At 34.7% G+C, this 12,949-nt stretch overlaps 1 protein-coding gene across 1 annotated transcript in view; it reads left to right on the top strand.

The window, feature by feature from the left end:
• The window catches only part of DCDC1 (doublecortin domain containing 1), a 97,336-nt gene that overhangs the window by 38,082 nt on the left and 46,305 nt on the right, over window positions 1–12,949 (top strand). Inside the window, exons 4-6 of the mRNA XM_036105443.2 lie at window positions 1,599–1,862; window positions 3,077–3,233; window positions 3,708–3,870. Coding sequence (XP_035961336.2) covers window positions 1,599–1,862; window positions 3,077–3,233; window positions 3,708–3,870 — 584 coding nt within the window. The remainder of the gene's footprint in view (window positions 1–1,598; window positions 1,863–3,076; window positions 3,234–3,707; window positions 3,871–12,949) is intronic.

The raw sequence follows: 12,949 nt of genomic DNA on the forward strand, positions 1-12,949 counted from the left end.
CTGCAGAAACGCTGCCACTGAGACCTGACCGCTGCCACCTGCCGCCCCCATGGTTGTTGTTAAAATCTGAGGTACCTCAGGTGGTCTGAAGGGAGGTCTCGCCTCTGCCAGAGTTCAAGTCCAATGATAATTCAAAAGGCTGTTTACCAAAGTTCTGAGCCTGGGTAGATCCTCAGAGCAGAGGGAAGACCATAGAGCTATGGTCAATTCAGGACAGACTTGGATAGAAAACATGTGATAACAACAAATACAACTGCTTGGATCCCAGTGTTTTAGCTTTATTGATGCACTGTGTCAAGTCTCATCCACACACCCACACCAATTTTCCCCGTGGCACGTGACTGCCTTCCATTCTTTCAGAGGAAGTAATCAACCATTTTACACATTTGTGAACATAGAGAGGACAGGCCAGGAGAAATAATTGTGACTGTAATGACATTGGTGGGTTAGAAAAAACTGGAGGAGAGGCTGTCTGTGCCAAGCTTTCCACATTAAGCATATGCTGTTTTATAATTGCACGGGTGGGTGGGGTTATATTACATTATGTATAAGAACTACTGAGGAACTAGCAAATTGGACAGAAGCAGATTTGGTTTGTATAAAAATACAAATACATGGAATACTGAAATAATACATGGAAGCTTACTATCCTCTATGCCTAATCATCACACAGCTCAATATTCTTAAATATGTTAAAGCTTGTTTCATTTTATCATACCAGCAAATTCTCTATATATTCCATCTTCCTAAGTTGGTATTTACATAGATTTACATATTGTCACAGGTCATATGGTCCCCTGTTCAAACATCCTAGTTCATCTAAATGCTACTCCTCCAGCTTAACTACCAGGTAGGGTGATCAACCAACCCAATTTGTCTGAGACTGAGGGACTGAGGGACTGAGGGAGTTCCTGGGGTGTGTGACTTTGATTGCCAAAGCCTGGGCAGACCTGAGCAAACCAGGATGAGTTGGTCACCCTAATCCCAGCCTGCTATGAAGCCTTTATCAACTTTATTCCAGACAATGTAAGTTTGCCTTCAAGGAATTTGTTTTGCATTTATAGTTAATACATACCCATAGTTCTAAGTGGCTTACTTAACATATATTCTGTCTTTATTAGGGGATAGTTTGCAAGTTTCTTGAGGGTAGAAGCCACATATCTTCAGCTTTTATATTTCCTAATACTGAGCAGAGTGCTAGTTTTTAATAAATGAATCTAAGAATTTAAAAATTTTACTTGCATTGTTTCAAGCATTACACAAGCTTTCTTCTTTAATAGAGTAAAGCAATTCAATTTAATGGTTATGAATGTGGGCTTTATTTTAGTACAGGCTTAGGTTCAGTTTCTCACCCTGTCAGCTTACTGATTATGTGAACTTTGGCAAGTTAATTGTCTCTCTGAACCACAACTTCTTAAATCTGTAAAATGGGGATACAAATAGTACCCACTTCCCAGGGATGTTATAAGGATTAAATACAATACTGGCCAGTGTGTAGTATTTTGTCTAGCACATAGCACACAACCAGTTATGGGGTAGTTGTTAATAAGTAATTACAAATCAATTCACTGTATTCTTCCATGGATTGTTTCTTTCAGAGAGTTTATGTCATCCCAGGCAAAAGCAGTTATTAAAACTACTGAAGATTATTTGCAGTTTGGCCCCAACAGACTTTTGCATTCAGCGGCAGTATCAGAAGGGTCAGGACCTCAAGATTGCTCCACACATCAAACAGCATCAGATCATAGCCATGATGAAATATCAGACCCATATAGCTACAAATCAAACAGTAAAAACAATTCCTGTTTTTTATCAGCATCCAAGAGAAACAGACCTGTCAGTGCTCCAGTGGGTCAACTGAGGTAATCAAAGCTGTTCTCTGTTCTTTTAACCGACTGCTGAAGCTTTTTCCTTTGAGCAGAATTTATAATGATTCAATTGACTATTTCAGACATTAAAATGTAACACATCTCTAGGGTTTTGTTTCTGTTTTTGTTTTGTTTATTTTTTTCTTTGAAAACACCTGAGTAGAATGTTGCTAATTACACTTGTGGAAAACATGAGATACACTTCAATGTGGATAATATCAAACTCAGAAAAAAATACTTGAAGGAGAATCAGGCTAGGACTACAGAATATCTGTTTACCAGGTATTTGTTTAAAATCAAAATGCACACTTTTGATATTTAATCAGTATTTTGTAATAAAATCAAAATGAAATGGACTTATAAAACCATTTTGTGTATATATTTTCACATTAAGATTGTTATCATAAACTGTTAACCTAAGAATTTATGGATAGAAGAAAATGTTGGCAAAAGCAAAAATCAAACCAAGAAACTGATACTCCCATTATTTTCATATATTTGATTAGGTGGGTATATTGTGATTTTAATTTACCTAAAGTTTTTATTTCAAAATGTTTACTTTGCTTCTGTGGCATTAAGAATTACAGGGTTAGAGAACTCTGAAGAAAAATACAACATGCTAGTCATTTGTCATGTACTTTCGCTGAGAAAATAATAAGAATCGAAACTGATTTTGAATGAAGACAAAACTTAGAAATCTTCCCTTTCTACCCCCAAACAAATTTGAGATGAAAGCAGTTACAACTAACTTTAGAATAAGAAACTTAGAGTAAGAAACTATTTGAATTTCAAATCTTTTTAAAAAATCAAAGAACTTTGGTAAACATGAAAACTTAAGGGAAGATCTTAGCCATTTACTATTTCATGATGTTAGGACTATGTTATTGTTTTTTGTTTTCTAACAGAACACAGCATGTATACATACGATTTTTTAAATGAGGGTTGTGGTGTTTTATAAGTTAATTGATAAAAAATCATTTATTCTCAGATAGGTGTTTTACATTAACAGTTTTAGCAAACTTATCCTGTGTTAAATTTTTAAAAATATTTAAGTAGATATGGACAATCTTAGCCTATAAAAAGTTTTTTTGAGGAATACTTGGGAACAATCATTAGGGCTTATATCTATAAAAAATGTCTAGGATAATATTTATTTAAATGTTTTTACTAATTAACATGCACCAATTTTGTGGGTTTTTTTCCTTCAGAGTTGCAGAGTTCTCTTCTTTAAAATTTCAGCCAGCCCAGAATTGGCATAGATTGTCTCAAAGTCACAAACTTCATCCCAGAGTGATTACAGTAACAGCTTACAAAAATGGATCTAGAGCAGTCTTTGCCAAAGTTACAGTACCAACCATCACCTTGGTAAATAGTGTTCAAAAGTTTTCAGTGCTTTATTTCTTCCCTTACTCTTTTTATAATTTAAGAAATGAAAAAGATGATGTTTATTGTGTTAAAATTTTCTTTTTAGTAATGAATCTGTAAAATGCTTATATATACATAGATCTCACAGGTATTTTATTCCTTTCTTTTTTTTAATCAATATATAAGTGGTATATTGAATTAAACAGAATAGCTTTATATCTTGTGGAGTTGTTAAACAGACAGAACAAGGACTAAAATTAGACGATCATTAGATAGTCTCAGTGCTGTGATTTACCTTTTATTTTATATTTTCAAGTGCTAGAAAATATATTGGTGGAGTTACTTGAGTTACTTAACTTGGCCAGTGACTCAATGGGTGTCTGTTTTCATTGTTAGCACCTTTTGTTTCATGGCAATGTGTTGCTTTCTTTGTCCTAAATCACTTTCTCTTACCTCTTGCCTGCTTTCTTCTAGTTGCTGGAGAAGTGCACAGAAAAGCTGAATCTGAACATGGCCGCACGACGAGTGTTCTTGGCAAACGGCACAGAAGCCCTCAAACCTGAAGATATACCCCATGAAGCCGACGTTTATGTTTCAACAGGAGAGCCCTTTTTAGATCCATTCAAAAAAATTAAAGGTAAAAAAGAAAAAAAAATACCCTACCCCCACCCCCAGTAAATTGCTTAAGGGGTGCAATTAAAAAATGATTTTCATCCTGTCTTTTTTGCATGGTTTAACAAAACTAATGTTTACGCATTTACAGCTCAGTAAGAGGATAATGTGCTTAATGAAAGAAAAATCCACTGACAGCCACGTTTATTGCCCTTCATTAGCATTGGTGCTTAATTTAATATAGATCTGAATAGACATTAGGGAGCCTGCAGGAGGTTAAATGGTGAAAATATAATAAATTAAATCAGAGATTATTGAATTTACTGTTTAGTTTCTGTGACACCCAACAGACATAATTCATTAGATTTATTCTCTCAGAAAATAGTTCAAAGTTTCAAATAGCATTTATTCATTTATACTCTTGGTCTTTTTTCAGAGAGCATTAACATAACTATGAAAATGTGGTCAGAATGAACATACAATTCTCATATACATGTGATTTTCCTAACAAAATTTTTCATAAAGTAAATGCTGCAGCTTGACTTTTTAAACCTTGAAATGTGTGTGTGTGTGTATATATATATGTAATTTATATTTATATGTATACATAATATATACACAAAATATAAACATGTATTTTAGACATATTTGCTGGTGAGGTCTTTTTTTAAAAAGTCCATTGTTTCTAACATTTCAGAAATGTGATTTTCTAAAATAAAACAAACATTTTTCTTTCTTCAGTGGGAAAGAATGCATTTTAAGAAAGAAATAAAAGTACTATCGAAGAATATTCTTACAAACATGTCATACCATAGTCTGTTATCAAGTGCTATAAATGGTAATCACATTTAAATGACATAAGAACTTTGGCATACAAATTCAGTGTATCTAACTGTTGTATTCCCCTGTATTTTTACTACCTTATTAGAAGTATTTTTTTTTCCTGAAACTGCTACAAAACTGGTGAACCAAGGACAAGTCTAGGCACTAATTGCGTAAGTGGAAGAAAAGTAATTCTGGAGTTCATTACAGATGAAGTGATGAAAATTCTTCCTATATTAATGTTATTATATAAGATGAAACTAGGATTTCTCTCTCTTTCAAAATACCTGATCATCAGGAAATAATTTCTTGAATTCAGTAGAAAGTTCAAGGTAATTTGGTTCAAGGTAAAGAAACTTGTTGCTATAATACTCACTAAAAATTACCTATGTGGGAGTATAGACCCATATATTTTTCAAATCTTGATTCAACTTTAAACTATGGTTGCTTTTATTTTGTATTCATTGGATCATTTGTATAAATCATCTTCTATAAAAGCATGTGTCTTTGTGGGTAAATGTTTCTGTGACTATTGTATATTTAAATGTATATGTAATGAGTGCTTCCTTAAGATCCTTGATTATTTTTATTAATAAGAAATACTTGCCATTCATATGATAATGGTATTGTAGAAGAGATGTATAAAAATTATTTATAGTTAACTTCTTAGAAATTTTTCTGGACATGTATGCTTAAAATAACAGTGTTACACACATGACTAGCTTGGTGGATGATTTTTAAATGTACAAACTAGTTTCTTCCTACTTTTTGTTTTCTCTTTTATCCTTTTTAAAGCCAAGTCCAGAACAAAAAACTTCTCTGCTTTGTCTGCATATCTTTGGCTGTGTTTCACTGTGACATGCACTGCTGTTCTTTTAGCACCAAAATGTTGGCACACACTCCTGAAAATTTCACACCATCTCTTGCTGGATCAGCAAGCTTAACCCACCAAAATCTGGTGTTGTGCAATGGTTTTTGACTGATAATCAATCTTTATGCTGCTCGACAGTTGTTGCTGGGACACGGAGTAGAGCAGGTGGCAGATGTGCCTTGTCTTTTGAGAAAAGAAATTGTAGGTGAGCTTGGACACAGACTAGCATATCACATGTCCATTAAAAAGACCTAGGATAAGTATAATGGGAAAAAGCCACTTGTCTAACTTAAGCTCATAGATAAGCCTGTAAGTCTAAAGACTGATATTTGGTTTCTTCCAGAACCTTAAGAATATAAATGTAAATAAATATTACCTATACATAGTATAGTCTTTAACTTGAATTAAATATTTTGAGAGAAGTGTGGGGAAGATTTCATATATATATATATATATCCCACATATTCACATGTACTTTTTCAAATCAGGTTAAAGTTACCTTTCTTGCATGTGTTTTATACATAATCAATAATTTGCTATGATGTACCATAAAAATAAGACACATATGAATAGCTTCGAAGGTGGTAGATAAATTTAGAGTAAGGAGGCATTCTAAAGGTAAATAAGGTGAAAACTGCTGGCAAAATTGGGTATTACTATTGTATCTTTCTACATGAACATGAATATTTTACATGCAGTTAAGCAACAGGCATTAGAGTCAGTAATTAGTCATTATTTTAATATAAAGATTTTCATTCATTCAGCAAACATTCATTGAAAGCCTACTATGTGCCAGGTACTAGGCCAGTTCAGAGAGAGATGAAAAAAGGGGCTTATAGTCTGACTTCTTTTTTATCAAAAATCTCTGATATTAAATTCAGTTTAATTCAGTTCGATCTAAATGTAAACCAGTAAGTATTTTATTAAGTATCTACTATGTATGCAGTCCTGACTTAGGGATAGAAGTCCTGGTCTTCAAGGAGCTTAAACTGAGTAAGTTATAAATCCTTAAAACTGAAAACCCTATTCAACAACGTAAATCAAATGGGTCCTCCAAAGGAAAATTTACGTTATTTCTGCTACAGGGAGGCCAAATACGTCTATGTATATTTTGGCAATTATATTTCCATACGTCATTGTTTTCTTATTCTTTGGAAAAGCAGTGTAGATAGTGAAAACTGCCTCAGACTATTTCCAGATTTACCAGGGTAGAAAAAGACCTAAGGAATATTTCTGATTTTTAACTACTTTACTACCCCTTTTGAGTACCACTGTTGACAGTCAGTGCCACTGGATTTAATAGAAAGCCAGAGAGCTATTCATCACATACCTCGAAACACAAAGCTTTCTTATAGAGGTCAAGCCAAGGTCAAGACTGACACGAAGCATTCCCTGTTGAAATGCAGTATTAGAATAATTCTTACATTTTGAAGTTAAATGCCAAAGCAGAAGATTATGTATGGGGAAAATAGAATCTTTTTTATAAAGACTGCTGATGAAGATCAACTGTCTGATTAGGTCATATAATTCTGGCATTTGAAGATTCTGAAATCTATTAATGATTCTGTTAGAATTGTGAAGATGTAGTTAATGAATTGTTTGAAGAGGCATTTTAAAAGCTTTCAGATCCTTGGGCATGCACTTTAGGTTTTATTCACCATTTCCTGAATCTTCTTTAATGGTGGCACAGTGAAAATTCTTACATCTGATTCATGGGGCTTATAAGAGGTTAGCTCCTTTATAACTGCTAGAAGCTCTGGGCAGTGCCAGCCTAGCATAAGAAATGCCTGGCAATTGCTTAAATGTCTTAAAGAAGATGAGAGAAAAAACTGTTTGGACCTAACTCATTAGATCCAAATTCCATTGTATGGAGTTGTGATTGTTTAAAAATTTTTTTAGTTTTATATTTTCATTCTTTTATGTATATTCTACTCTACTATTTGGCTTTTAGAGCTGTCATTTACAGTGATTCATTTCAGTCCTGCGTTTTGTTAACCAGAAGTGAAACTGAGTATATGAATAAGATTTTATATCTTTAATATACTGTATTGCAAAGATGTAATCACAGAAAAAAATCCATAAAAAGTGTTCTTGATACTACACCTAAGATCTAAATTTAAACCTAGAGATTTTCTGCTAACTGCCATGTGATCTACAAAATGAAATAATTTGCTGTGACAGCTTGTGATTGACAAGAATATGTGTGAGCACATTTAAAATAGGCCATCTCTTCATGTAGAAGTAAATGTCAGTGAAATGATGGATTCTCATCATTTTAATTATTGATGATTTGGAAATATTTCAATTCCACGACACACAAGACACATTCTAAATAGCAGCCTAACACTTTTTCTCCTATCTGCGTCAATAATGAAATGTTCTGTCATATTTTGTTTTTCAAAAAATGCATTAGTTTAATGAACCTGGATTCATGCATTATATTTTGTTCCATTATGTGTCTCCTGAATTTGTTGATTTTTAAATGGTTGTGTTAAAAGCACAAGTTTCAAGAAATAACCCACTACCCACCTCAAATCACACCTTGCTATTCTTGCTGCTAGATCTCAAGACAATGCTATAATTCTGACTATACCAAGGACTACTTTAGTCCGCTAAAGCTAATATTGGGCTTTGTGATGATCACCTATGGGGAGAGCATTACTTAATTTGAGCAACTACTACAGGAGTTGGGGGGGATTTCCCAAATTCCTTGTTATCATATTGTTTGAATAGTATTTGTATTAGGCAAGATTATTTGTCAGTCCATTTTAAATCTCCCACTTAGCTGCATATATATTCAAAAACAAGAATATGACATTAGATAGAGGATAAAAACTCACTTTGTTCTGAGATAGCACGTGATTCTATCGGTGGGGGGGTGGGGGAAGACAGAGGGAAAGGGACAGAGAGAATCCCAAGCAGGCTTGATGTTCAGCACGGAGCCCAATGCAGGGCTCAGTCGCACAACCTGAGATCATGACCTGAGCCAAAATCAAGAGTTGGGTGCTTAACTGACTGAGCCATTCAGGCATCCCAGCACATGATTCTTTTATCTATTTTTACAAGTGAGGATAAAACTTAGGCATATATTTTATTTATTTCCCTATCCCAAATGTTTAAAACCTGTAAATAAGTATGTAGATTATCTTTACTATATAAACAGATGTAGATTTAAAGAATGTTGCAAGAGATGGACCCTCCAAAAACTGTCCTTAGCTAGTAGGGAAATCAAGAGCATGCATATGGCAGCATCTCTTTATACTGTAAATTACCAAATCATTGAGAATCATCTAAATCCTTGACATATTCATGAATAGCTGAATTGCACATATATATAAAGACTACACTTGTTTGGTGAAGGGGCCTGCAAACCTTAACTGTCCTGATAGTTTGAACACTTTCTGCATGTCATGCCCGCATTCTGTGCTTTAAGTGTATTATATTTTCTACTCAGAATTCCTAAGTTAGTGCTACAACTCCATAATCTCTTACATGCAATTTCAAAATCCAAAACTGCAGAAGATAAAAAAATTTTTTCATAACTCATTTGGTAACAGAACCTTATTTAGTATAACTAATCAATTGTTTTATTGAAAAATACTATGTTTGATGATGGACTGCTACCCTAAACCTTGCTGGATGCATTACTTAATATGTGATCTATGCACTATTAGGATATATGCACTGTATTAACACTTTTGAATCCAAAAGTTCTATTTATGGAATTACACCTGACTTAGGGAGTTTGGATAAGGTCTTTCTGTCATAGCTGCAAAGAAACCAGATAAATTTTAATTCTCATAGAGTATTAACTCAGAAGTGTTATAAATACTGTCTTTATCACCTTGAGTTGTTTGCTACATGGGTAAAAGTGGACAGAGAGAATACCTCCCTGGCTAGAGCTGAGAGAGTGTGTGGGAGGTAAAAAAAAAAAAAAAAAGTAGTTCTCCATCTAAGGAGGCAGAGGAATAGTTAAAGAAAGACCATTCATTCATTTAATCATAATATTTATTGAGTCCCTATAGTGTGTCAGGCATTGCTCCAATCTTAAGTTTATGGCATGAACAAGAGAGAGATCTCATGGAGCTTAGTGAGGTAGAAGGAGCAAAGGCAATAAATATATAAAGAAGTAAATAAGGTATTTATTGACAGTGGTGTTATAAAGGAAATCAAAAGGGTGGTATCATAAGAACAAATAATGTCATGGAAACAAAAGGAGATAATTTGTCAAATGAAACAGGCATTTGTAGTAAACTCTAAATCAAGTCTTTTAGGTAGGTACTCTTTCAAGGGTTTCCTAAATTTTAGACCATCAGTTTTTGAAGCTTTCAGACATCTATTAGGAAAGACTTGAGAAATGCATTATTATTTAGTGGCAAGAACACTATACTTGAAGTCAGATGATCTTGCAAGATTCTAGTCCCTTTTATATGACCTTAAATAGATTGGTCTGTGTTTCAATGACCTTACCTGTAAAATTGAGGTAATAATATCTTAAAGGATTATTGGATATTGTCTTTGTTTCTACAAAAAGATAAATTATTTGGAAATTAAATGTCTATAAATGTCTAGTCTGAACAGAACACTGAGAATAGCATTTCCTAAACATAACTAAGATTCTAATTGCTATTAAAACCCCAAGGCTATTCATCAGAACCTTGTGTGTACTCCTCCCTCCCCAGAATAGCTAGCTAGGTTCAGGAAAACAACAAAAACATTTATCTCTGCTTTCTTCATTACTGCCAGGGAAGCAAGCTACAGTGTGAGCCTGAGCAAGTCACTTAACCTCTCTAAGCCTCAGTTTTCTTATTCATAAATTGAACCCAACAGTAGACTCCTCACAGAGTTATGAGGAGTACATAAAATGATCAATGTAAAAGCCTATCATATATAATAGGTGTCAAAAACATTGTATTTCCACATAATCTTTATTTATTTTCCTTCTTTTGCTCTATCTCTTGTTAGGCACATTTCTACCAGCTTTTCAAGCAGGTTGTCACAAGTCCCCGATTTTACTACCAAATGTATTTGCTAGGTCTGAGGTCTTAAAATGCACACAGCCAAATTAAAATCCCTGCTGAGCACTGGTATACATAGTATGATATGGGAATCTGAGTTAGAGCCTTTGAACTCTTACAATATTGTGCTTTTTGCCTTGAGAATTTGTTCAGCGTGTAAGTCAAACTCAAGTCCTTTTTTAAAAGGAGCCCCAAGTGGCCTTGCTCTGCTCTATTCCAAGAGTCATATTTTAAAATATGTTTATGACCCAAGGCTAGCCTTCACTTTAAGCTGCCATAACTTATTTCAAGAAAGTTCATAGAAAAGTTCAGGGAAAGGGTGACAACATTTTGATTGGCACAATAGATGGGATGTTTGTAATTTTAATCAAATTTAAATTGAAGACATACTTCAAATGATATGTCAGACTAGTGTTACTGAGTTAAAATCTAATGACAACCACTTGTCATTATTAGTTAAATATAGCCATCATGCCTATAGCAATACATGATGACACTTAAGAACATGCAGAAACAACACAAGTATTTAGAGAAAAGGGAGGGACTAGAAACTCAGTTGAACACAGGAATGTGACCTGGATTATTCTATTTACCAAACATAGAAGCAATTGTATTTTGAACAGATGATATAATTGAGTATAGCAGTATGTTTTCTTACTGTCAGAGCATTTATATTTTATAAACCTATCTTGCACCCATGAAATGATGTGCTTGTTCATATTTAATGTCATTATCTATACCTACTTGACAATCAGAGCATTAAACTATTTTCAAGTTTATTGCCCAACTACAAGAGAATGAATTTTTAAAAATAAGATTTTTAATAAGCTCATGGATTTGAAGTTGCAAATGTGCTGCTTTTATTTTGGTGATACAAAGTAGTATTCTTTTGCCTGGCACATGCAAAATGGAAAATTACAATGTGGGAGCACCCAGATTTATTTAATTTTATGACAGGCATTGGCTTTTTTGAAGTAGACTGAGAAAATGTAATGATATTATAGGTAGACCTTCTAACATAGAAGCAGGCTAGAAAGTGCTTTATCTTTTTAATGATTTAGTTATAAACAAAACCTTGGAAATAAAATAAGATGTGGATTCTTCAAAATAAAATATAACCTATGGTTGGGGCATAACATTTTCTGAGTGCTGCAGAAGAGTAAATGTATGAATAATCAAGGGGACTTGGCAATTCCCGAGCATCTGGGATATGGCCCTTTGGGGAGGTATTTTCCAAGGTTATACTGAGCCTTAGAACTTCACTGGAGTGCACCCTCCACCGCTGTCCTGGTGGTCTCTTAACTTACTAGTGCCTGAGGAGAGAAAGACAGAGACAGGTCTGATTGTGACTGCTTTGGAATCCACTAGGTGTGGCTAGCAAATTTAAAGGAGAAGATGAGATAAGACTAGGACCCCTTCTTTGGCAGTTGGGTGCGTAGGGACTGAGACTTGCTTGTACTGTCAACAAGGTAGAGATTCAAGAACTCTCCAAAGGGGAACTCCAAGGATCCTGCTATTGAGCTCATATACGGATAGGCGTTATATTTTGTCCTACTCTCTGGGGAAGCTCCCACTAATAAGGATAAGCTCCCATTGCATTCTCAGTGTCCTCTTTGGTAATCATTAGATTTGTAATTACTGGTCAAATAAGTGTCTGTTGTTCCCTCTAGACCAAGTTAGCTTAGGGCAGAAACCTTGGCTTCTTTATTCACCATCATTTTCTGGTACAGGGTCTGGCACTTAATAGATGCTCAGTAAATGCTGTTCAGTGGATGAATGAAGGACCAAATGAAATAGGTATCATGGTGAACCATCCATATTTCAAGGAGGTGGCTGCCGGGAGGGGTGGAAATAGACCTCATCAAAGCAGCAGGCTCAGCTGTAAACAGTAAGTGGATGTTTAGGAAGAGTATATTAAAAATCCCCTACCCCAAATTCATATGTAGATTTGTGAATGTTCCTGTTTGGCAGGGGGCCAGAATAAGCCAGCCCAAGAATAATTACATGGCAGAGAGGCTAATGGTTATGCTAATGATTGTCTGAGACCAGACAATGGTCAGAAGTGAAGTGCTGGGATAAAAGATTCTCCCAGAAACCTGTAGATCTGAGATTTTCAGCCCTCCTACATCCTCTCAGGAATGCCCATTCTTGCCCATTATCTCCCCTCAATCATTCTTTTGGTGGTAGTGGTGGTGGGGGGTGCTCTCTTCTTTCATTTAATACTTCTCTTTGTATTTCTCATAGTACCTTGCATACAGTGCTTGTTAACTATTACTGAAAGTAAGGAAGTAAGAAAGAGGAGGTGGTGTGACCTCTGTGAAGGTTCAGGGCCACTGCCCCCTGTTGTGCACAGCTGAAGGACTGTGGAGCTAGACTCACTTTTTTCCAGTTCC

Source organism: Halichoerus grypus, chromosome 11 (genome assembly GCF_964656455.1).
Source record: "Halichoerus grypus chromosome 11, mHalGry1.hap1.1, whole genome shotgun sequence".
NCBI classification, from domain to species: Eukaryota; Metazoa; Chordata; class Mammalia; order Carnivora; family Phocidae; genus Halichoerus; species Halichoerus grypus.